The sequence below is a fragment of the Narcine bancroftii genome, chromosome 2 (assembly GCF_036971445.1).
Source record: "Narcine bancroftii isolate sNarBan1 chromosome 2, sNarBan1.hap1, whole genome shotgun sequence".
Taxonomy (NCBI): Eukaryota; Metazoa; Chordata; class Chondrichthyes; order Torpediniformes; family Narcinidae; genus Narcine; species Narcine bancroftii.
The window spans coordinates 283,078,655-283,104,658 of NC_091470.1; the positions used below are offsets into that span (position 1 = coordinate 283,078,655).

A 26,004-nucleotide genomic window follows, 5' to 3' on the forward strand; every position below is an offset into this window, starting at 1 on the left:
AAGCAATCCAATTGTGTATTACCTCTCCTTCAGCTAATATCTCTTCTGTTCTTCTAGCAACTTCGATCCAATAGTCACTTGAAGGTTAAGTGAAACACTTGTTCATGATGCATTTCAATCATTTCCAATACAAATCCAGATGAACAAATCCTTTATTTTAACACATAAACTTGTAAATATCTTATTTAACATTTAATGAAATGTTTATAGAAAACACCCATATAAAATGTCCAGTAACATCTGTATTAACTCTCTGTAAAAACCGGTCAAGGAAAATTAGGAGGATTTCACTCACCCTTCACCAAGTCGTCATGTTGTATAATATTTTTTAGCTCCTGATTCGTGCCATACACTACCACTAGTGCTCCAACCGGCACTCCAAATCACTAATGCACCACGCATGCTCTAGCTGGCACTCTAATATACTAACACACAGCGCATGCTCCTGGAACTCATGCATGCACACAAAAACAAAGATGGTCACACCCAGCTAATTGACCCTGGAATGCTGACCTGTAAAGAAATTACACATTCTGGCTATTACAATACCAAGCCCTAATTATTATAATGAGATGTAATGTCTTAAATAATAATTACATAATAAATTGCAAATAAGAATCAAATATATAACACTCAAAAACAATATACCAATCTTCTTTCTTCAAAAGGCCAGAGTTTACCAGCACATTGCTCTAAACGAAAAGAGTAATCTTTACTACCACTCTGGATCAATAACGTTTGTAACCTGTGTAATAGGCAAAAACAACAAAATAAAGTCAGTCTGTACTTTCCTTTGTCTCCAGAATATTTGAGTTAAAACATAGACCAGTAAAACTCAAATTTTTCTCAGACAAAATACAGTTTTCCTTTTGAGTTTAACATGAGGTCCTTCTTCAGCATGTCATTTGGATTTCTTTTTTCCAGCATTCTGCTTCTCATAGGTTGACTCTTAAAACCAAATTTTGAAAATTTATCTGATCCTCTCGATTTTAATAAACAAACCTCTTTAACCTTCCCTGCAACAGATTTGCTCATCTTTTTTTTTCCTTTTTTGCAGTTAGTCATAGATAAGGTAAGATTCAAACATTATTTCTTTAAACTCATCAACAACCACCACATTTGTACAAACCTTCTGTAAAGAAATAGACTGGTTCCATTTAAGGCCCATACAAATATCTTTAACTAGAACTGCAGCCTTTTCAACCACTCTGGTTTCTATTCCCTAATCCTGCAATTCCTGATTCAATTTTGCAGCTTCCAATTCAGTCTCAGTTTCTGACAATTTATTTTGAAGCCTCTCATTAGATTCTCTTTCTGTTCTGCATTCAATTCTTTTAATAAGAAAGTAATTTCCTCATTATCTTCTGTGAAATTAATAACTTAATCTGAAGTGAAAAGATCATGTGATACATTGGTACTTTTGTTGTCAGCCCTCCTGTAGTAAACTTGGTGTTTGAATTTCTTCATCTTGTTTGTAACTTTGCTAAAATGCAACATCTTTTTTTTCTGCATTGTTAGTAGTTGATCCTTCGTTACATTCTTGATTGTTTTCTATAGTTAGCTGTTTTCCTTTATTAACCAATGACTTGTTCTCTTTCAAAATATGAATCTCTTCTTCCAACCTAATGCTGAATCTCTTTCTTCATTAACTGTATTCTTTTACTCAGCAGTTATTCTTTTGTTCTGTTTTCTGAAATTTTATCTACAATTAAATCTATATTCTTGTCAACATCTCCATAGAACATAGAACAGAACCATAGAACAATACAGCACAGAAACAGGTCCCTTTGGCCCTTCTAGTCTGTGCAAAACCATTTTTTTTTTTGCTTAGTCCCACTGACCTGCACCCAATCCATAATCCTCCTTACCTCTCCTATACATACAATATACATGTTCAGCCTCTTGTTCAATGTTAAAAATTGATGCCACTTTCACTTCAGCTGGCAGCTTGTTCCACACTCCCACTATTTTCTGTGTGAAGAAGTTCCCCCTCATGTTCCTTCTAAATTTTCCCATTTCACCCTTAACCCATGTTCTTTGGTTTGTATCTCACCTCCCCTCAGTAGAAAAAGCCTATCTACATTTATTCTGTCCATCCCCCTCATAATTTTAAATACCTCTATCAAATTTTCCCTTATTCTATGCTCCAAGGAATAAACTCCTAACCTCTTTAACTTTTCCCTATAACTCAGTTCCTGAAGTCTGGGCAACATACTAGTAAATCTTCTCTGCACTCTTTCTATATTTTTGATAGCTTTCCAATAGCCAGATGACCCATTGGTTACTTTTTTTTGTTTCTTCGTCACTTTTGATACCAAAGAATCATTGGATTCATTCTCTTCCTTTTGGCATCCAGTTTTGTTTCCAAGTACAAAGTTAAAATCTTTCTATTCCTGTCTTCATGATTATCCAATATTTCCAAGACCTTTTTCAACATTTTTTTCTCTGAATACAGTTGAACCAGTTTGTTAGTCACATGCTCTCATATGATGTGACAAAATAATCTGTTTTCCAAAAGCATTAAAAACACACAGAGCTTACTTTCTCCCTTAAGCAATAAATGTCTTGACATAGACATCACTAAGGATAGTGGAGATAGTGGTATTGGAGACTGGAGGGGGGGAATCATGAAAGGTTAACCCTTGTATATCTTAAATATGGGTTCCATATTCTTAAAAACATGTTATAACAATTTCTGAGGTTGTAATAATTTTCTCTAGGGGAATCACAAATATGGGTTTCTGACTTCCAGTGGGTCAGACTCAGTTGGGTATCAGATTTCCAAGTAGTGGCTGGGCATTTCCTGGTCACTGCTAAAGCAAGTTTAACAAATTTCAACTGATATTTCCACAGCCTCATTTTAGGTCTTATATCTGTTAATTTTCCCAATAAAAAGAATTCTGGCACCTGAGTGTATCGAATTCCAGTAATTTGCTCCAGGAGATTCCCCAAATCTTCCCAGAAGGATCTCACCTTAGGGCATACCCAGGTCAAATGCAAAAAAGTCCCTATATCTTGACTGCATTGAAGGCATAAATTGGGTAATTCAGATTTCAATTTATTCAATTTTTGCAGAGTAAAGTCAGCTGATGCAAAAAATTACATTGCACCAGCCTATACTTACATTAATTGTACTGCTCATGCTGTCCCAACAGAGATCAGACCAGCAAAATGGATAATTTCTATTCCCAAATCTGATTCCCATCTCTCTCTTGACTTATCTAGCCCTTGTTTAGGACCTTCTGTCTGAAGTAAGAAATACATTTTTGAAGTAAATTTCTTTGCAATCCCCTTTTGAACCAGAGTCTCTATTTTAGTACATTGTGGTAAGGTCAGTGCTGGACCTAATTTATCCCTTAAATAAGATCTTAACTGAAGATAGTAGAAAAAGGATGCATTTAAAACTCCAAATTTATTCCTGTCATAAATTGTCTCTGCTCAAAACAATCTTTGATATATTTGATCCCACTCTTGAGACCAAGTTTCTAAAATGTTATGATCAATTGTTAATGGAATTAATTTATTTTGAGCTAGGGGTGTTTTTGGGTGAGAGGCCTCCCAAACACCAATTTGACCATCGAGTATATTCCAAATTGGCTTGAAGTGAAGGTTGAGCTTGCAGCGAACCAGCTGGTGGTCAGTGTGGCATTCCGCGCTAGGCATGACCCTGGTGTGGAGCACATCTTGTTTGTCACTTTCTCGCACCAGGATGTAGTCCAGGAGGTGCCAGTGTTTGGATCGGGGATGCATCCACGTGGTCTTAAGGCTGTCCCTCTGCTGAAAAAGGGTGTTTGTAATGACAAGTCGCTGTTCTGCGCAGAGCTCCAACAGGAGGCGCCCATTGTTGTTGCACTTGCCGACGCCATGCTTGCCCAGGATTCCTGGCCAGGTTGCTGAGTCTTTGCCGACACGAGCGTTGAAGTCACCCAGGATGACAACCTTGTCGGCTGTAGGGGTACGTTGGATGAGGTTGCGCAGGTCGGTGTAGAACTTGTTCTTTTCTGCTGGTTCCGCCTGGAGGGTTGGAGCATAGACACTGATGAGGGTGATGTGACGCTTGTTTTGAAGTGGGAGTCGCATGGACATGATTCGGTCCGAGAGGCCTGTCGGAAGGTTTTCGAGTTTGGAGGCAATGAAGCTCTTGACCATGAAGCCTACACCAGATAGGCGTCGTTCATCCAAAGGCTTGCCAGACCAGTAGAGTGTGTAGCCCGCGCCGCGTTCTTGGAGGCTGCCTACATCTGCCAGGCGGACTTCACTGAGAGCGGCTATGTCGATGTCAAGTCTGAGGAGTTCATGTGCAATGAGGGCAGACCGACGTTCAGGTCGGTGGCTGTCAGCCTTGTCTAGCATGGTTCTGATGTTCCAGCATGCTAGCTTGAGTTTGTGAGCATCTTTTGAGGGGGAGGACGTGCAGGGGGAGGACGTGGAGGGGGAGGACGTGGAGGGGGAGGACGTGGAGGGGGAGGACGTGGAGGAGGAGGACGTGGACCTGTCCTCGGGCCTGCGCAAAGGAGCTTTTAGGTGGAGTGCAGTGCGCGCAGTACTGGCCCCACCCTTTACACCCATGGTTCGTGTGCCGTGGCCAAGCAAGCTGGGACATGGCAGTGAGGTCCTTGGGTCGTAGGTTTTATATCGGAGTGGCCTTCTCCTATGCAGGTTTCTTACCCGGGCTGGAGGGGCCTGCCTCCCCTCCTAGGTCGGTCCATACTGCCCGGACCGGGACCTTCACTTCAAGCCAAAGCCCAGGAACAATAAAGCCCCGAGAAAGAGGTTCAATGTTGGAAACCTGCAGTCAGACGAAGCGAGAGGAAACTTCCAGGCAAACCTCAAAGCAAAGCTCGACGTTGCAACCTGCCTCACGGACCCGTCCCCTGAAACCCTCTGGGATCAGTTGAAGACTACCATACTGCAATCCACTGAAGAGGTACTGGGCTTCTCCTCCAGGAAAAACAAGGACTGGTTTGACGAAAACAGCCAGGAAATCCAGGAGCTGCTGGCAAAGAAGCGAGCTGCCCACCAGGCTCACCTTACAAAGCCGTCCTGTCCAGAGAAGAAACAAGCCTTCCGTCGCGCATGCAGCCATCTTCAGCGCAAACTCCGGGAGATCCAAAATGAGTGGTGGACTAGCCTCGCCAAACGAACCCAGCTCAGCGCGGACATTGGCGACTTCAGGGGTTTCTACGAGGCTCTAAAGGCTGTGTACGGCCCCTCACCCCAAGTCCAAAGCCCGCTGCGCAGCTCAGACGGCAAAGTCCTCCTCAGCGACAAGATCTCCATCCTCAACCGATGGTCAGAACACTTCCAATCTCTTTTCAGTGCCAACCGCTCAGTCCAAGATTCCGCCCTGCTCCAGCTCCCTCAACAGCCCCTAAGGCTAGAGCTGGATGAGGTTCCCACCCTGGATGAGACATATAAGGCAATCGAACAACTGAAAAGTGGCAAAGCAGCAGGTATGGATGGAATCCCCCCAGAAGTCTGGAAGGCTGGCGGCAAAACTCTGCATGCCAAACTGCATGAGTTTTTCAAGCTTTGTTGGGACCAAGGTAAACTGCCTCAGGATCTTCGTGATGCCACCATCATCACCCTGTACAAAAACAAAGGCGAGAAATCAGACTGCTCAAACTACAGGGGAATCACGTTGCTCTCCATTGCAGGCAAAATCTTCGCTAGGATTCTACTAAATAGAATAATACCTAGTGTCGCCGAGAATATTCTCCCAGAATCACAGTGCGGCTTTCGCGCAAACAGAGGAACCACTGACATGGTCTTTGCCCTCAGACAGCTCCAAGAAAAGTGCAGAGAACAAAACAAAGGACTCTACATCACCTTTGTTGACCTCACCAAAGCCTTCGACACCGTGAGCAGGAAAGGGCTTTGGCAAATACTAGAGCGCATCGGATGTCCCCCAAAGTTCCTCAACATGATTATCCAACTGCACGAAAACCAACAAGGTCGGGTCAGATACAGCAATGAGCTCTCTGAACCCTTCTCCATTAACAATGGCGTGAAGCAAGGCTGTGTTCTCGCACCAACCCTCTTTTCAATCTTCTTCAGCATGATGCTGAACCAAGCCATGAAAGACCCCAACAATGAAGACTCTGTTTACATCCGGTACCGCACGGATGGCAGTCTCTTCAATCTGAGGCGCCTGCAAGCTCACACCAAGACACAAGAGAAACTTGTCCGTGAACTACTCTTTGCAGATGATGCCGCTTTAGTTGCCCATTCAGAGCCAGCTCTTCAGCGCTTGACGTCCTGCTTTGCGGAAACTGCCAAAATGTTTGGCCTGGAAGTCAGCCTGAAGAAAACTGAGGTCCTCCATCAGCCAGCTCCCCACCATGTCTACCAGCCCCCCCACATCTCCATCGGGTACACAAAACTCAAAACGGTCAACCAGTTTACCTATCTCGGCTGCACCATTTCATCAGATGCAAGGATCGACAATGAGATAGACAACAGACTCGCCAAGGCAAATAGCGCCTTTGGAAGACTACACAAAAGAGTCTGGAAAAACAACCAACTGAAAAACCTCACAAAGATAAGCGTATACAGAGCCGTTGTCATACCCACACTCCTGTTCGGCTCCGAATCATGGGTCCTCTACCGGCACCACCTACGGCTCCTAGAACGCTTCCACCAGCGTTGTCTCCGCTCCATCCTCAACATCCATTGGAGCGCTTACACCCCTAACGTCGAAGTACTCGAGATGGCAGAGGTCGACAGCATCGAGTCCACGCTGCTGAAGATCCAGCTGCACTGGATGGGTCACGTCTCCAGAATGGAGGACCATCGCCTTCCCATGATCGTGTTATATGGCGAGCTCTCCACTGGCCACCGTGACAGAGGTGCATCAAAGAAAAGGTACAAGGACTGCCTAAAGAAATCTCTTGGTGCCTGCCACATTGACCACCGCCAGTGGGCTGATAACGCCTCAAACCGTGCATCTTGGCGCCTCACAGTTTGGCGGGCAGCAACCTCCTTTGAAGAAGACCGCAGAGCCCACCTATCTGACAAAAGGCAAAGGAGGAAAAACCCAACACCCAACCCCAACCAACCAATTTTCCCTTGCAACCGCTGCATTCGTGTCTGCCTGTCCCGCATCGGACTTGTCAGCCACAAACGAGCCTGCAGCTGACGTGGACTTTTTACCCCCTCCATAAATCTTCGTCCGCGAAGCCAAGCCAAAGAATATTCCAAATTGTAGTAATATGTTTAAGTAAGGTGGCTTCCTTAGGACCAAGTAGTAATTTTGAATTCCATTCATATATATAATTTTCTGTTATATTCTCACCAACTTTATGCAATTCCAACTTTACCCAAGATGACGTCTCCTCCATCAAAGAGGGAGGCGACAAACTTCATTTGAGTTGCCCAATAATATTTTTTAAAGTCTGCGAGGTTTAATCCTCCCAGTTCATAATTCCAGGTTAATTAATTGATAGAGACTCTGGGAAACTTATCCTTCCACAGAAACTTCCTAATATATTTATTTAAATTCTGAAAGAACCATTGTGGTACTAAAACAGGAAAGCTTTGGAAAATATATTGCAATTTAGGCAATATATTAATTTTTATACAATTGATCCTTCCAATCAAAGTAATTGGAAGAGTTATCCATTTATTTAAATCATCCTCAATTTTCCAAAGCAGTGGAAGATAAATTCAATTTATATACATTCTGTAAGTTATCATCTATCTTAACACCTAAATATTTTATCCCATTAAGCAGCCACTTACATTGAGAGTCTCTTTTAACATAATCATAATTCTCACCCATAAGTGGCATAAATTTGCTTTTATCCTAATTAACTTTATAGCCCAAGAAAGTCCCGAAAAATTCCAATTTAGACTGCAATTTTTGTGATGAACTCTCTGGGTCTGTCAGATATATCAGAACATCATCAGCAAATAGATTGATCTTATGTTCTTCCTGGTTAACTCTGAAGCCTTTTATGTCTGGATCTTGGCAGATAGATTATTCTAACGATTCAATTGCCAGGACAAAAAGGGCTGGAGATAAAGGACAACTTTGTCTACAAGATCTAGACAATGGGTACATCAATTGGTGATTACTTTCACTTTAGGGTTGTAATATAGAACTTGAAATCAATTAATAAATACCTCTCCTAGTCCAAATTTTCCCAAAACTTTAAATAAATCATCCCATTCCAGTCTGTTGAAAGCTTTCTCTGTATCTAGGGCCAGGGCGACACTCAATTCATCCCTTGTTTGTGCCAAATGAATAATACTGAGCAGTCTGCTAACATTGTCCACAGATTACCTCTTCTGTACGAAACCCGTCTGATCTACATTTATTAATTTAGGCAAATATACTGCTAATCTATTTGCCAGAGCTTTAGCAATGATCTTATAGTCTGTATTCAATAATGATATGGGCCTATAAGATGATGGTTTCAATGGGTCCCTATTCATTTTTAGGAATCATTGTAATAATTGCTACTGAGTAGGACTAGAAGAGTATAGGTTTCCTTTACTTGATCTAGTACCTCCATAAATAGAGGTATCAATAAATCCTTAAATTCAGATGGGAACCTGTCTTCTCCCAGGGATTTATTAATTTGCAAGGATAACAATGCTTCCCCTATCTCAACTTGATTAAAGGGAGCATTTATACCCCATGGTTCTTCTAGATTCAAATTTGGAAGGACCAATTGTGATAGGAAACCCTCTATTTTATTCAAAGCCCCCACTGATTGAGATGCTTACAAGTTCATATAAAATTAATTAAAAGCTTCATTTATGTCCTTTGGCTTATAGGAGATCATGCCTGTGTGACTTAATTGCATTTATTGTTCTCAAGGCTTGCTCTGACTTCAACAGCCAGGAGAGGAACTTGTGGGCTCTTTACCCAAGCTCATAGTACCTTTGCCTAGTTTTATTTATTTTTTTTCATTCTATACATATTTATTGTATAGTATTTGAGCTTGCTGCTCATTAGTAGTCTATGTTTTTCCACAGAGCCTCTCTGTTGAAGGTCCTTTTCTAAAATTGTGATCTGCTTTTCCAATTCATCCACCTGCCTCGTATATTCTTTTTTATTCCTAGAGGCATAACTAATAATTTGGCCCCTTAAATGTTCCTTTAATGTATTCCAAAATAAAAGGAGGAAAGGTAATGATGGAAAAACGGAAAGAGAAGATAAACAAAATATAAAATGGCTACGCTGAACTATATGACTCTAAATATTAATGGAATACATAACCAAATTAAAAGGAAGAAACTACTAAATTTACTGAAAAAGAAAAAAATAGATATAGCATTTGTCCAAGAAACACATTTAACTGAATTGGAGCACAAGAAATTAAAGAGAGATTGGGTAGGACATGTAACAGCAGCATCGTATAATTCAAAAGCAAGAGGAGTGGCTATATTAATTAGCAAAAATGTGCCATTTAAAATAGAAGAGGAAATAATAGATCCAGCAGGGAGATATGTTATGATAAAATGTCAGATATATTCAGAGCTTTGGAATCTACTTAATATATATTCACCTAACGAAGAAGATCAAAAGTTTATGCAAGATATCTTTTTGAAGGTAGCTAATACGCAAGGGAACATACTAATAGGAGGGGATTTCAATCTGAATTTGGATCCAAATATGGATAAAACGGGGAAAAAAATTAACAGGAAGAACAAAGTAACCAAATTTATAATTAAATCAATGCAAGAAATGAAACTTGTGGACATATGGAGGAAACAAAACCCAAAAGAAAAGGAATACTCATACTACTCGACTAGACATAAAACATACTCAAGGATAGACCTATTCCTGTTATCAGCCCACATACAAGGGAGAGTTAGGAAAACGGAATATAAAGCTAGACTATTATCGGACCACTCACCCCTGTTATTGGCAATAGAGCTAGAAGACATCCCTCCAAGAATGTATAGATGGAGATTAAACCCCATGCTACTTAAAAGACAGGATTTTAGAGAATTTATTGAAAAACAATTAAAAATGTACTTTGAAGTAAATACGGAATCAGTGGAAGATAAGTTTATACTATGGGACGCAATGAAAGCATTCATTAGAGGGCAAATAATAAGTTATGCAACCAAGATGAAGAAGGACTATAATCAGGAAACAGAGCAGTTGGAAAGGGAAATAATAAACATAGAAAAAAAATTAGCAATAAAGGAAGATACAACCAAAAGAAGAGAATTGGCGGATAAAAAAATAAAATATGAAACATTACAAACATATAAGGTGGAGAAGAATATAATGAAGACAAAACAGAAATATTATGAACTAGGGGAAAAAACACACAAAATCCTAGCATGGCAGCTTAAGACAGAGCAAACTAAGAAAATGGTATTGGCAACAAGGAAAAAAGACAAACAAATTACATATAATCCAAAAGAAATTAAGGAAAACTTCAGAGAATTCTATGAACAATTATACCGAACCGAAAACGAAGGGAAAGAAGGGAAAATAGATGAATTTTTGACTAAAATTGAACTACCAAAACTACAAATAGAGGAACAAAGTAAATTAACAGAACCATTTGGAACAGTAGAAATACAAGAGATAATAAAAAATTTACCAAATAATAAGACACCAGGAGAGGATGGACTCCCAATAGAATTCTACAAAACATTTAAAGACCTAATAATACCGCCCCTCCTGGATGTAATCAACCAGATTGATGAGACACAAAACTTACCAGATTCATGTAAAACAGCAATAATTACAGTGATACTAAAACAAGGGAAAGATCCACTCTCACCAGCGTCATATAGACCAATATCTCTGCTGAACACAGATTATAAGATAATAGCTAAACTATTAGCGAACAGATTAGCAGAACAGGTACCGAAAATGGTAAATTTAGACCAAACTGGATTTATCAAAAAAAGACGCACAACAGACAATATTTGTAAATTTATTAACTTAATTCATGCAGTAGAAGGAAATAAAGCACCGGCAGTAGCAGTTGCTTTAGACGCAGAGAAGGCCTTCGACAGAGTAGAATGGAATTACTTGTTCAAAGTATTGCAAAAATTCAGTTTACCGGAGAAGTATATTAATTGGATTAAAGCATTATATAAGGGACCGTTAGCGAAAGTGACAGTAAATGGACATGTATCAAAGCAATTTAACTTAAGCAGGTCAACGCGGCAGGGATGCCCACTATCACCATTATTGTTTGCGCTAGCTATAGAACCACTAGCAGAATCGATAAGAAGAGATAATAATATAAAAGGAATAAAAATAAAAGACAGGGAATATAAAATCAGTCTGTTTGCGGATGATGTGATAGTGTACTTAACAGAACCAGAACTATCAATAAAAGAACTATATAAGAAATTGAAGGAATATGGAGAAGTGTCGGGATACAAGATAAACGTAAATAAAAGTGAAGCAATGCCTATGAATAACGCGGATTTCTCAAAATTTAAGGAGGAATCCCCATTCAGATGGCAAACGCAGGCAATAAGATACCTAGGTGTGCAAATAAACAAAAATCTAGGCCAATTATATAAACTCAATTACAATCCACTAATGAAAAAATTACAGGACGATTTAGAGCATTGGAAAGAGCTACCACTAACACTGATAGGAAGGATAAACTGTATTAAAATGAACATTTTTCCAAGGATACTATACTTATTTCAGGCATTGCCAATACAACTGACAGAAAAATTCTTCAAAGAGTTAAAGAAAATAATAAGGAGATTTTTATGGAGAGGGGGGAAACCGAGGATAGCACTAGACAAATTAACAGAATGGTATAAACAAGGAGGCTTACAATTGCCAAACTTCAAAAATTATTATCGAGCCGCACAATTAAGGTACCTATCAGATTTTTATCAAACAAGGGAAAAACCAGACTGGACGAGACTAGAATTAGATAAAATAGGGGAAAAGATACCTGAACACATATTATATAAATGGGACGAAAAATTGGTACAACATAGAACTTCTCCAGTATTACACCATCTCCTCAATATATGGAAGAAGATTCATGTAGAAAGAAATAAAATAAATTACCAAATACCAAAACTAATATTGACGCAAAATAAGCTACTCCCTTTTACAATAGACAACCTTGCCTTTAGAAAATGGGAAAAAAAAGGGATTAAAAGAATAGAAAATTGTTTTTCAGGAAGTAGATTCTTATCCTTTGAACAAATGAGAGATAAGTACAATATAACGGGAGATACAGCGCTGGCATATTACCAACTGAGATCCTACTTGAAAGATAAATTAGGAAGCAACTTGAGTTTACCAGAGGGAAGTAACCTTGAATATGTGATTACAGATACAATGTTAATCAAAAGATTTATAAAAAATATGTATATTAAACTGCAAGAAAAGGAAAATGAGGAAACAAATGGTAAAACTAAACAAAAATGGGAACAAGATTTAAATATAAAGATAAAAAAGGAAACATGGGAGAAGTTATGCTCTGGAACGATGAGAAATACAATAAATACGAGGCTGCGTATGATACAATATAATTGGTTACACAGACTATACATTACACCGCAAAAGTTAAATAAATGGGACCCAACAGTATCTGATAGATGTTTTCGATGTAAAAAAGAAAGGGGAACAACAATTCATGCAATCTGGACATGTGAGAGAGTAGAAAAATTTTGGGATGATCTCAATCAGATATTAAATAAAATAACAGAAAACAATATACCAAAGAATCCAGAGATCTTTCTCCTAAGTAACATAAAAAATAAAGAATTTGGAATTGACTTGGAGGATGCACAAAAAAGATTTGTTAAGATAGCCCTAGCTGTAGCAAAAAAATGTATTATGTCAACCTGGAAATTGGAAGATAATTTGAAAATACAACAATGGTATATAGAAATGAATAAATGTATTCCATTAGAAAAAATAACATATAGTTTAAGAAATAATATTGAAATATTCGAACAAGTATGGGAGCCTTACATTAAATACAATAGCGAAAACCTACCGGGAACAAACATTACCTAAGTTGATGGAAGGAGAAGAAAAGAAAAGAATGGACTCAGTAGAATTTCTGGTGTAATTTTGTTGAATGACAACATTGTCTGACTGGCTTAATGCAACCTAGATTGTATAACTAAAATGGATGAGGGGGGGGGGGGTGGGGGGGTGGCTTGGGAGGAGGGAGGGGGGAGGGAGAAAAAGTCACTGTAAATGTGGGGAAAAGAAAAAGTGTATATCATGGCTATTGTGATTTATGGTGTGAAAAATAAAAAATTTAAAAAAAAAAAAAAAAATGTATTCCAAAATAAAAATTTGTCCACAGTGAATCAGAGTTAGTCTCATAGAACATATTAATTTGATTATGAATAAAATTACAAAACTCCAGCCTTTTCAACAGCAAAGCATTAAAATGCCATATATGAACCATCTCTTTACTTATCTGCCATTTCAATGGTCAATACAAGAGGTGAATAGTAGTTTTTCAGCCCTTTCTTATGAGATTTCTTCATTGACTTTGTCTGCTATAACCTCTGGGCTACAAAAGCTACTTTCAAATTTGTTCTCAGTTATTTGCTTTAGTCCTGGCTCAAATTCAATTAATACAGGAATAATCGCCAGCAGTATTTGCAACATTTTCTAATACTTTTCTGATGAAAATAATTCCTTCAAAGTTGTTTTATATCGCTTTGATTTATTTTCACATTGATCTGTTTTCTTCTTTTCTTCTTATTTACAGTCTTTTGCTGTTCCCACAACTCATCAACAGAAATCCTGCTGACACTTGTCACTAACTGTTCCTGAGCAATATTATTATTTCTTCCAAAAGGTCCATGAATTTAAGCATGGTTTCAACAGCATAAGGTCCATCTCCCACATTCCACATTCCACCTAGTGGTTCCAAAGCCTTTGGTAATCTGAAACAATTAGCATCTCTACCTCAAAATTAATTTCAGGTAGATAAACATTCCACAGATAAGGCAATGATGAATATCATTTTGATGTGGGATGTTTCCTTTGTGCATGACTACCAGCCCCCCCACATCTCCATCGGGCACACAAAACTCAAAACGGTCAACCAGTTTACCTATCTCGGCTGCACCATTTCATCAGATGCAAGGATCGACAATGAGATAGACAACAGACTCGCCAAGGCAAATAGCGCCTTTGGAAGACTACACAAAAGAGTCTGGAAAAACAACCAACTGAAAAACCTCACAAAGATAAGCGTATACAGAGCCGTTGTCATACCCACACTCCTGTTCGGCTCCGAATCATGGGTCCTCTACCGGCACCACCTACGGCTCCTAGAACGCTTCCACCAGCGTTGTCTCCGCTCCATCCTCAACATCCATTGGAGCGCTCACACCCCTAACGTCGAGGTACTCGAGATGGCAGAGGTCGACAGCATCGAGTCCACGCTGCTGAAGATCCAGCTGCGCTGGATGGGTCACGTCTCCAGAATGGAGGACCATCGCCTTCCCAAGATCGTATTATATGGCGAGCTCTCCACTGGCCACCGTGACAGAGGTGCACCAAAGAAAAGGTACAAGGACTGCCTAAAGAAATCTCTTGGTGCCTGCCACATTGACCACCGCCAGTGGGCTGATAACGCCTCAAACCGTGCATCTTGGCGCCTCACAGTTTGGCGGGCAGCAGCCTCCTTTGAAGAAGACCGCAGAGCCCACCTCACTGACAAAAGGCAAAGGAGGAAAAACCCAACACCCAACCCCAACCAACCAATTTTCCCTTGCAACCGCTGCAATCGTGTCTGCCTGTCCCGCATCGGACTGGTCAGCCACAAACGAGCCTGCAGCTGACGTGGACTTTTTACCCCCTCCATAAATCTTCGTCCGCGAAGCCAAGCCAAAGAGGCATAGTCTTCTGAGTCTGTGAATTTGGAAGATCACAAAAATCCTTCCCATGCAATCTAGTAACCTCTATCCCTGAATCAATGCTGATTTCCACTACCTTTTCTTGTCCCATGGTTTTCAACATGATCTTCGACTTTCTTCCCTGAAGATTTAGTTTGTTCATCAGTCCCGAAAAAAAAGGTGCAGTGCTGCCTGAGCAAGAAATGCATAAGTACTTCTTGTTGCATTCCCATTCTTAGTCTTAATGTGTACAGGCACTATTGAAAGTTTGCAGTTATCCACACCTCCCAGGAAGACCACTTGTCTGAACCGAGGCTATAACACTGTTTTCTGATGTTTTTTTTTGTTTCTGTTTTCTCATTTTTCAATTCTTTGTTCCTTTGATGGATATGCAGCATTCTCGGATGCCTTTGACTGCATATATTACAGTTAAGTTGCTTCTTGCAGTTTTTACTGATGTGTCTTTTACACAGACAGCTCAAACATAATCCATTTTCCTTAGGAAAGTGATCTTCTCATTATATTCCTTCTTTTCCAAAGCATGTCCACCTTTACAGAAGAAACAACTTTTTTCAGTAGGCAAACACTTCTTAATTATCTTTATTTATAACTGACACTGTAGTAGCAAAGATATTCCTTTTCAATTTCGGACTAGGCTTTGATTTGGACCTCCTTACATCTTTGTTCCCCATTGAAATGTCTCTGGTATTCCATATACTGGATCAGCAATGTATACCTGCCATTCAAGAAAATCCACCAAATCCTTTAAGGTAGCTCTTTGATCGAATATGTTCTCTACATATCCCACAGCTGGAAAGGTAATTTATCTGAGATGACTTGCATATTACCAGGCATGTCAAGCTCACTAATGTTGTCTAGATCTTCCATGGCATTACAACATCCTCTTAAAAAGAGAATATCTGCTTGTAGAGCTTTTGCATCATTTGGTTTTATTGATGACCATTGAAGAGTTTTATCCATATAAGTGCAGTGATGTAATATATTATGCTGACTGCTTACTATTGGTTATGACTGTAGATTGGCTCCACCCTACTGGTATAACAGATGGTGCAACTTATCGCACTGGTCAGTAGAAGTGGCTTCTTCTGGTCCTTGCTTATGGCATATCAATTTTTATAACAGAAGAAGCCACCTCTATTAACCAGTGGGATAAATTGCACCATCTGTTATACCAGTAGGGTGGAGTCAATCTACAGTCATAACCAATAGCAAGCAGTCAACATAATACATTACATCACTATAATAAGTTAAAGCAATTCTATGCTTGTTGCCAAAATCTTCTTTGGCTTGGCTTCGCGGATGAAGATTTATGGAGGCGGTAAATGTCCATGTCTGCTGCAGGCTCGTTTGTGGCTGACAAGTCCGATGCGGGACAGGCAGACACGGTTGCAGCGGTTGCAGGGGAAAATTGGTTGGTTGGGGTTGGGTGTTGGGTTTTTCCTCCTTTGTCTTTTGTCAGTGAGGTGGGCTCTGCGGTCTTATTCAAAGGAGGTTGCTGCCCGCCGAACTGTGAGGCACCAAGATGTACGGTTTGAGGCGATATCAGCCCACTGGCGGTGGTCAATGTGGCAGGCACCAAGAGATTTCTTTAGGCAGTCCTTGTACCTTTTCTTTGGTGCACCTCTGTCACGGTGGCCAGTGGAGAGCTCGCCATATAACACGATCTTGGGAAGGCGATGGTCCTCCATTCTGGAGACGTGACCCACCCAGCGCAGCTGGATCTTCAGCAGCGTGAACTCGATGCTGTCGGCCTCTGCCATCTCGAGTACTTCGATGTTAGGGATGAAGGCGCTCCAATGGATGTTGAGGATGGAGAGGAGACAACGCTGGTGGAAGCGTTCTAGGAGCCGTAGGTGATGCCGGTAGAGGACCCATGATTCGGAGCCGAACAGGAGTGTGTGTATGACAACGGCTCTGTATACGCTTATCTTTGTGAGGTTTTTCAGTTGGTTGTTTTTCCAGACTCTTTTGTGTAGTCTTCCAAAGGCGCTATTTGCCTTGGCGAGTCTGTTGTCTATCTCGTTGTCGATCCTTGCATCCGATGAAATGGTGCAGCCGAGATAGGTAAACTGGTTGACCGTTTTGAGTTTTGTGTGCCCGATGGAGATGTTGGGGGGCTGGTAGTCATGGTGGGGAGCTGGCTGATGGAGGACCTCCGTTTTCTTCAGGCTGACTTCCAGGCCAAACATTTTGGCAGTTTCCGCAAAACAGGACGTCAAGCGCTGAAGAGCTGACTCTGAATGGGCAACTAAAGCAGCATCGTCTGCAAAGAGTAGTTCACGGACAAGTTTCTCTTGTGTCTTGGTGTGAGCTTGCAGGCGCCTCAGATTGAAGAGACTGCCATCCGTGCGGTACCGGATGTAAACAATGTCTTCATTGTTGAATCTTTCATGGCTTGGTTCAGCATCATGCTGAAGAAGATTGAAAAGAGGGTTGGTGCTAGAACACAGCCTTGCTTCACGCCATTGTTAATGGAGAAGGGTTCAGAGAGCTCATTGCTGTATCTGACCCGACCTTGTTGGTTTTCGTGCAGTTGGATAACCATGTTGAGGAACTTTGGGGGGCATCCGATGCGCTCTAGTATTTGCCAAAGCCCTTTCCTGCTCATGGTGTCGAAGGCTTTGGTGAGGTCAGAAACCTGGCCAGGAATACTGGGCAAGCATGGTGTCGGCAAGTGCAACGACAATGGGCGCCTCCTGTTGGAGCTCTGCGCAGTACAGCGGCTTGTCATTACAAACACCCCTTTTCAGCAGAGGGACAGCCTGAAGACTACCTGGATGCATCCCTGATCCAAACACTGGCACCTCCTGAACTACGTCCTGGTGCGAGAAAGAGACAAACGAGATGTGCTCCACACCAGGGTCATGCCCAGCGCGGAATGCCACACTGACCACCGGCTGGTTCGCTGCAAGCTTAACCTTCACTTCAAGCCAAAGCCCAGGAACAGTAAAGCCCCCAGAAAGAGGTTCAATGTTGGAAATCTGCAGTCAGACGAAGTGAGAGGAAACTTCCAGGAAAACCTCAAAGCAAAGTTCGACGATGCAATCCGCCTCATGGACTCGTCCCCTGAAACCCTCTGGTACCAGCTGAAGACTACCATACTGCAATCCACTGAAGAGGTACTGGGCTTCTCCTCCAGGAAAAACAAGGACTGGTTCGACGATAACAGCCAGGAAATCCAGGAGCTGCTGGCAAAGAAGCGAGCTGCCCACCAGGCTCACCTTACAAAGCCGTCCTGTCCAGAGAAGAAACAAGCCTTCCGTCGTGCATGCAGCAATCTTCAGCGCAAACTCCGGGAGATCCAAAATGAGTGGTGGACTAGTCTCGCCAAGCGAACCCAGCTCAGCGCGGACATTGGCGACTTCAGGGGTTTCTACGAGGCTCTAAAGGCTGTGTACGGCCCCTCACCCCAAGTCCAAAGCCCGCTGCGCAGCTCAGACGGCAAAGTCCTCCTCAGCGACAAGATCTCCATCCTCAACCGATGGTCAGAACACTTCCAATCTCTTTTCAGTGCCAACCACTCAGTCCAAGATTCCGTCCTGCTCCAGCTCCCTCAACAGCCCCTAAGGCTAGAGCTGGATGAGGTCCTCACCCAGGATGAGACATATAAGGCAATTGAACAACTGAAAAGTGGCAAAGCAGCAGGTATGGATGGAATCCCCCCCAGAGGTCTGGAAGGCTGGCGGCAAAATTCTGCATGTCAAACTGCATGAGTTTTTCAAGCTTTGTTGGGACCAAGGAAAACTGCCTCAGGGCCTTCGTGATGCCATCATCATACAAAAACAAAGGCGAGAAATCAGACTGCTCAAACTACAGGGGAATCACGCTGCTCTCCATTGCAGGCAAAATCTTCGCTAGGATTCTCCTAAATAGAATAATACCTAGTGTCGCCGAGAATATTCTCCCAGAATCACAGTGCGGCTTTCGCGCAAACAGAGGAACTACTGACATGGTCTTTGCCCTCAGACAGCTCCAAGAAAAGTGCAGAGAACAAAACAAAGGACTCTACATCATCTTTGATTGTTGCCAAAATGCTCCTCTAGTAAAGACTTGGGTTTGTCAAATCCTCTATCCAAGGACATAAGTTGGTAACTATTTACAAGTTCCTTTGGCTATCCTTCTATCATTTCCAAATAATAAAGACAATCTCCAGGGTCTTGGAAATTGTTTTCATTATTGCATCTAAAAGATCTCATGAACGATTGGTACTGAAGTGGGTTGCCATCAAAAGTTTGAATCTCCTTCTTGGGCAAAGAAGTGAGAGACTGTAGCTGGATCAATGATGCAGCGATTTAATTTTGTCTTCCCACGGGTGATAGTACGTTGCTCTGTTCACTGCCTTGTAGCAGTTAATGTATCTGAAAACCTCATATGTGTGGGTTCACCCATATTTCTGATGTTTGACTGGAATGCCAAGGGGCCTGTAGCATTTGACCGAATCCAAGCTGCATCTCTGTCTACAGGTGTACCACTGGTAGGTGGCTTGATAACACCATGCTCTGGGAGGATTTGTCCATGGATATGCATGTCTTGGACCTGTGGTACTAAAATATCTGCCTTATTAAATGGTTTCCTTTCCCCTAGTTCATTTTCAAAATATGAATTCTTACAATCATACACTCTAGATAATTTACTTCAAACCTCAGATACCATTGAGCCTTCTAGTACCTCCATTTTAGCACTGGTAATAGCAATGTTTGCTTCCAGCTCATGCTGCTTCTTTCTCTCCCTTAGCTGCTCTTCCTGTTTTTCTAAGACATGTTTATCCTTAAACAATTTTTGCCATGCAAGAAGAGCTGCCATTTCAGATTTAATCTTTATACGTGTAGATGTTGTACTGGAAACTCTTGAGCTTGAACCAGAAGAACTTTGTTTGCTGCTCCTGCTTTCAACATTTAACACACTGTCACTTCCTTGTATTTCTTCAGATGTTGATTTTTTACTTAACTCTTTCTCCGATTCAAATTGTACATCCTTTGCATTTTCATCCTCTTTGTTTTCTTCATTACCATTTGGTGACACACCGCCAGCCATTTCCACATTGTTGTCTCCATATTCAGTTGCTGTCTTCTGCAATGGTTTTGCAATGTCTTCATTCTCGTGAACTGAAACCATGGCTTCTTCCCTTGTCAGCTTCGGTCTTGCAATAAGAACACTTTTATCTCCACTTGTCCTTTTGCTCTGTCGTTTCAGTTCTTCTTTGAGATCCGCTACCTTCATGAATTGAATACGTTAACAGCAAAGTTAGCAGCTGCTGCAGCCATTTTTACTCGTCTTGTTCCACCGTCCTTTGAGCACACAGATCATATAAGGCAATTAAACAACTGAAAAGTGGCAAAGCAGCAGGTATGGATGGAACCCATTGATGTCAATGGACTAGCAGCAGCAAAGTCCAACTGAGGATTTCAGATAATCAGGGTTGTAATGTATTAGTTTTTTTAAATTCAAAGCAGTGAACTTAATTTGAAATGCAGAACAGAATATTTGTTGATGTCAATGGACTAGCAGCAGCAAAGTCCAAAGTGTCTTCAAACTTTCCACAAATACACAGGAGTCCACAGACTTAAGCCTACCTCTTCTGATGGCTGTAATGTGCTAATAGCAAATGAGTTTCCACTGGTGCATCGATCAATAACATAGATGACAGAGAGATTATCTTTTATCTTTTATTCTTCTTTTTTTGATCCAAACAATAAACTTTTTGTTGACTAAATTGTAGCGACTTCGATCCAATAAATAATCGCTTGAAACACTTGTTCGTGACACATTTCAATTATTTCCAATACAAGTCCAGATGAATTTAAATCCTTTATTTTAAGACATTAATGTAAATATCTTCATTAATGTTCAGTGAAATATTTATAGATAACATCTGTATAAAATGTCCAATAACATCTGTATTAACTCTCCGTAAAAACTGTTAAAAAGGGTCAATGAAAATTATGAGCATTTCTCTCACCCTTCTCTACATTGCCATATTGTATAATACTTTCTAGCTCTCAATTTGCACCATGTGCTACCGTGCCTGCTCCAACCAGCAGTCCAATACACAAATGCACCGCGCATGTTCCAGCTAGCACTCTAATCTACAAACGCACTGTGCATGCTCCTGGAACTTGCACGTGGGTACAAGAACAAAGATGGCCGTGGTCAGCTAATTGACCAAACAAGTTAAGTAAACAAATTACATATTTTGGCTTTAAAAGTACCCTTTCCAATACTGTTTTTTTAATATTCCAAAACCTCCATATAATTCTCCTGAAGGGGTCTAACCAAAGTTTTAAACAGCTGCAATGTTATTTCCCGACTGTTCTACTCGAAGCACTTATTGAGGAAGGCATACATATGGTACACCTTCTTTACTAACCTACTGAGATGTTTCTACTTTGAGAGAGCTATGTACTTGCATCCCATATTTGTTCTGTTCATCATTAGGACTCAGCTATTTATATTTTCCCCTGACATTTGGCCTTCCAAAATGCAACACTTCCACTTGTCCAGATTTAACTCCATCTGCAATTTCTGATCTATGTATCACAAAGATAAGCGTATACAGAGCCGTTGTCATACCCACACTCCTGTTCGGCTCCGAATCATGGGTCATCTACCGGCACCACCTACGGCTCCTAGAACGCTTCCACCAGCGTTGTCTCCGCTCCATCCTCAACATCCATTGGAGCGCTTACACCCCTAACGTCGAAGTACTCGAGATGGCAGAGGTCGACAGCATCGAGTCCACGCTGCTGAAGATCCAGCTGCGCTGGATGGGTCACGTCTCCAGAATGGAGGACCATCGCCTTCCCAAGATCGTGTTATATGGCGAGCTCTCCACTGGCCACCGTGACAGAGGTGCACCAAAGAAAAGGTACAAGGACTGCCTAAAGAAATCTCTTGGTGCCTGCCACATTGACCACCGCCAGTGGGCTGATATCGCCTCAAACCGTGCATCTTGGCGCCTCACAGTTTGGCGGGCAGCAACCTCCTTTGAAGAAGACCGCAGAGCCCACCTCACGAACAAAAGGCAAAGGAGGAAAAACCCAACACCCAACCCCAACCAACCAATTTTCCCTTGCAACCGCTGCAATCGTGTCTGCCTGTCCCGCATCGGACTTGTCAGCCACAAACGAGCCTGCAGCTGACGTGGACTTTTTAACCCCTCCATAAATCTTCGTCCGCGAAGCCAAGCCAAAGAAATTATTTGACAACCTTCTTCACAATCCACCAATTTTTGTGTTAACATCAAATTTACTCTTCAGTCATTCTACAAATTTATCCACATATATATATTTAATGTATGTATAGGTCTAAAATAAAGTAGCATTTTACTTGATGTTGCTCACCAGGGACATCTCATGGCCCATTTTGATCTTCCTGATTCTCTGTTTGAGGACTTTCCTGTTTTCTTTATATTCCTTAACAGCATTGTCTGTGTTCAGCTTCCTAAACCTTACTTATGCTTGCTATTACTTTTTGACTAAATCTCCAACATTTTTTTGGCATCTAAGGTTCCCAAACCTTGTTATCTTTATTGTTCTTCTTCACTGGAACATCAGTACTTATCAGCTAATTTCATATCAGATTTACTCAATAACAGTTGCTGGCAATCTCCTCTCTCCATTCTTCCTGCTGAAGAATGTTTTCTCCTTATCCCAATTTAGCACTTTCTCTACAGAGACAGCTACTGATATTACTGGTTCTTTTTTAAAGTAGTGTACAAAATTAGGAAAAAATGGCACCGGCAGATGCACTATGCAAAGTATACCTGTCAGAGATATATACCTGTTATATACAAAATGTGAAAGAAACTGATCACTGTGAAACTCTTCCACTTGCATGCAGGGTTCAGCTAATTGCACAGTTTCATGAGCTAATGTGAATTGTTACTCAGGAAAGATGAATTAAGGTCTAGTCAGTGTCAATATGCTTACTTTAATTTTCGAGATACATTCATCCTTGAAGAAGCTCTAATATTCAAAGGAAACACTTTGTTATACCAATTGAATTGTACAAATAGTTAATATCACTTGCTAATTTAACAAATATTAGCCCACAAAACTGTCAACTACAAAGTAAGGTTGACATTTGAATTTAAACAATATATTTCAAAGTGTGATATTTCTTTGGCACATTGAAGTTTTCCAAGTGATGAACTTCCATTTCAATGCAACACTCTGGGTCAGAGGTGAACAAATGCTGGTACCTGTACTGATTTCTGCCAATTACATGGCCTAACTCTATTTATCTGTTATTATACTAATAACTTTCATTAAGTGTGTAAACTTATTTCAATAAGTGTTTGTTGTGCTTTGAGAGAACTTGAAATACTGTTTGCTAGATTTTAAATGCTGGTCATCCTAGCTATTTGTGCATGTAAAATTAGCAGTGAATGCTCAAAAAATTGTGTTTTAAACAAATGATACCTTCACTTCTACTGTATGTGTACTATCAAATAAAACATAGCTGAATATGCTGTCAAAACTGTTAGGGATTAATTATAGAACATCACAAATGGAATAAATCTCTATTGGATTTGCCACCATACTCTAAAGCAAAAGAATAGGAACGTCTTCCACAGAGAATAACAGGTCATGGATGCACAATCGGTAGGTCTTCCTATTACAGATACATTAATTACTATATTCTCAATATTTTACTGAGGAAGAGACTTCTATTGAAGGAATCAACTGAGATTAAAAATCTACAGTGAAATTCAAGACCTTGGTGATTTGTTGATCTGTAGAGCATCTCCAAAGCAAGGGGCAGTAACTAAAGCAATCATTGTGGATCCCATGAGTCAAATGCCAGTTCACAGTTGTAGATGTGGCAGCATGCATTTCTATAACACCTGTGTGATTGGGCATTTCAGTTGAATAGTAAACTTTCATTTTTTGAGGAGAAGGATGTAAGGACATTTATGACCTCTCCAAGGAGGTGTGGTTGCATTGGTCAGTGAGGTCATAAAAGTTGATTTGTTTATTTATCTAGAGAGTTTTGGTGTATATCTCCATGTATGAAATTCCAAAAATAAGCAACCTGTTAAAATAATCATTCCACCCCCCTCAGTTCAACATGGTACTTCAAATAAATTTAAAAAGAGTACATTTCTCAGTTGTCAAAGCCATTTGACTACTTGGCATGAATGTTATAGCCTACATGATGGCTTCTTAACATCAGTATAATATTCAAAGCCACAGTTATTGAACTGTTTGTACTGTGACAGGCTTTATTAAAAAAAAAGGCTTACCCTTCCCTTTGAATTGTTGATGGAGAGCCTGTATTTCTTGGTTTAACTGCTGAACATCTGCTGTAAGTGCTGGTTTGTCTTTCTCAGTGTGAACCTTGTGAATCTGCAAATCCCTCAGTTCTATTTGTAAGTCTGCCGCTATGTTGTTCAGAGCTTTCATCTCCGACATTTTCTCTTTGATATTTTTTTGACATGCCAGGAGTTCAGCCTCTAATTTCTGAAGGATGTCATCTCTATTCTGTATTGCCTGTAACAATAGGAATTAAAGCAACTTTATCCACAATCTTTTCTGTACCAAACAATACTATTTCAAACTATTAAAGACAGAAACCTTTCAAAGCAAATGATGCAACCCATGTAAACATAGTACACAAGAAAAGTAGTCTATGGAGTTTCTTAATCTTGTTCCATTATCACTATGTGCCTAAATTCCATTTATCAACCTTGATTTCCTTTTCCATGATCACATTGTCCAATAAAAAATGTCGTGAAACATTGTAATTGTAAAAAAATGTAAATGATTCAAAGTTGTAAACCTACTCCTGAATACCACCTAGCATACTCCCAGAGCATCTCTATGTTGGAAAACACTTGAAATTTAACAAAAAAATATTGCCATAAAAATTCAACAAATTGAGCAACATCAGTAAGAGAAAGAGAATAGTTGATGTTTAGAGGTGGAAGAAGTGTTTTCTCCTTCTGATACTTCTGAATCTCCAATGGTGATATTTTGCTTCAGGTTCTAATATCTGCAGTCTCTGTGTGTCTCCACTTGGTACTTAATTTCTAATCTGCAAATAGACTGATTCAAAACATTGTTCTGGTCAATGCACAGCTCTCAACTAATACTCTTAAAGCATTTTACTAAATGTAGGAACTTGGGCACTACATCAACTGAAATTTTCAAAATAGAACCATAGGACACTAAAACAGGCCACTTCAGCCCATCTAGTCTGTGCCAAAACACTTTTACTTCCCTCGTCCCACTGACCTACACTCAGTTCATAGCCCTCCATCCATATATCTGTCCAAATTTCCATTAAATATTAAAATCGAGCCTGCTTCTACCACTTCAGCTGGAAGCTCGTTCCTCACTCCCACTACTCTGAGTGAAGACGTTTCCCCTAAACTTTTCCCCTTTCACCCTTAACCCATTTTTGAATCTCACCCACCCTCAATGCAAAAAGTCTATCTACATTTACTCTGTCTATTTCCCTCATAATTTTAAACACCTCTATCAAATTACCCGTCATTCTTCTACACTCCAGGGAATAAAGACCTAACCTGTTTAACCTTTCCTTGTAACCTAGTAAATTTTCTCTTCATTCTCTCTTTCTTACTGATATCCTTCTTGTCGTTAGGTGACCAAAACTGCACACAATACTCCAAAATTAGCCTCACCAATGTCTTATACAACTTAAACATAACATCCTAACTCGTGTACTCAATACTTTGATTTATGAAGGCCAATGTGCCAAAAGCTTTCTTGAGAACCCTATCCACATGTGACACCACTTTCAGGAAATCTGCATTCCCAGATCAATGACAATGGTGTCAAATAGTATTAACCAATGTTGGGAAAATAGTCCTATGATGCAGATCATTTATGACTAAGAGAACAGATGAAGAATTATTTTGTTTGTTAGAAATATCACTAGTAGTCATCTGTCTGCTTTCATCTATCAAGCACCTTCTTTCTTTCCCATTTCTATTCCTCTCTGTCCTGCACATGGCTCATTTCTTAGTCACCTTTCACCCCTCCTTGGTCCATCTATCACCTACTTGTACTGGTCTCAACCCTCCCCTCTTTAAACTGACAATCTTCTGTTATGGAATGAATTAATAAAATTATGATAAAATGTGTCTTTAAAAGGTATAGATTGTGGGGGTTTAGTTTAGGTATTAGTTTAGGTACA

At 40.5% G+C, this 26,004-nt stretch overlaps 1 protein-coding gene across 4 annotated transcripts in view; it reads right to left on the minus strand.

Annotated features, from left to right (window-relative positions):
- The window catches only part of LOC138752701 (putative leucine-rich repeat-containing protein DDB_G0290503), a 287,373-nt gene that overhangs the window by 80,769 nt on the left and 180,600 nt on the right, over positions 1 to 26,004 (minus strand). For all 4 annotated transcript variants that reach the window (XM_069915411.1, XM_069915412.1, XM_069915413.1 and 1 more), the window contains exon 11: positions 24,089 to 24,335. In XM_069915411.1, coding sequence (XP_069771512.1) covers positions 24,089 to 24,335 — 247 coding nt within the window. The remainder of the gene's footprint in view (positions 1 to 24,088; positions 24,336 to 26,004) is intronic.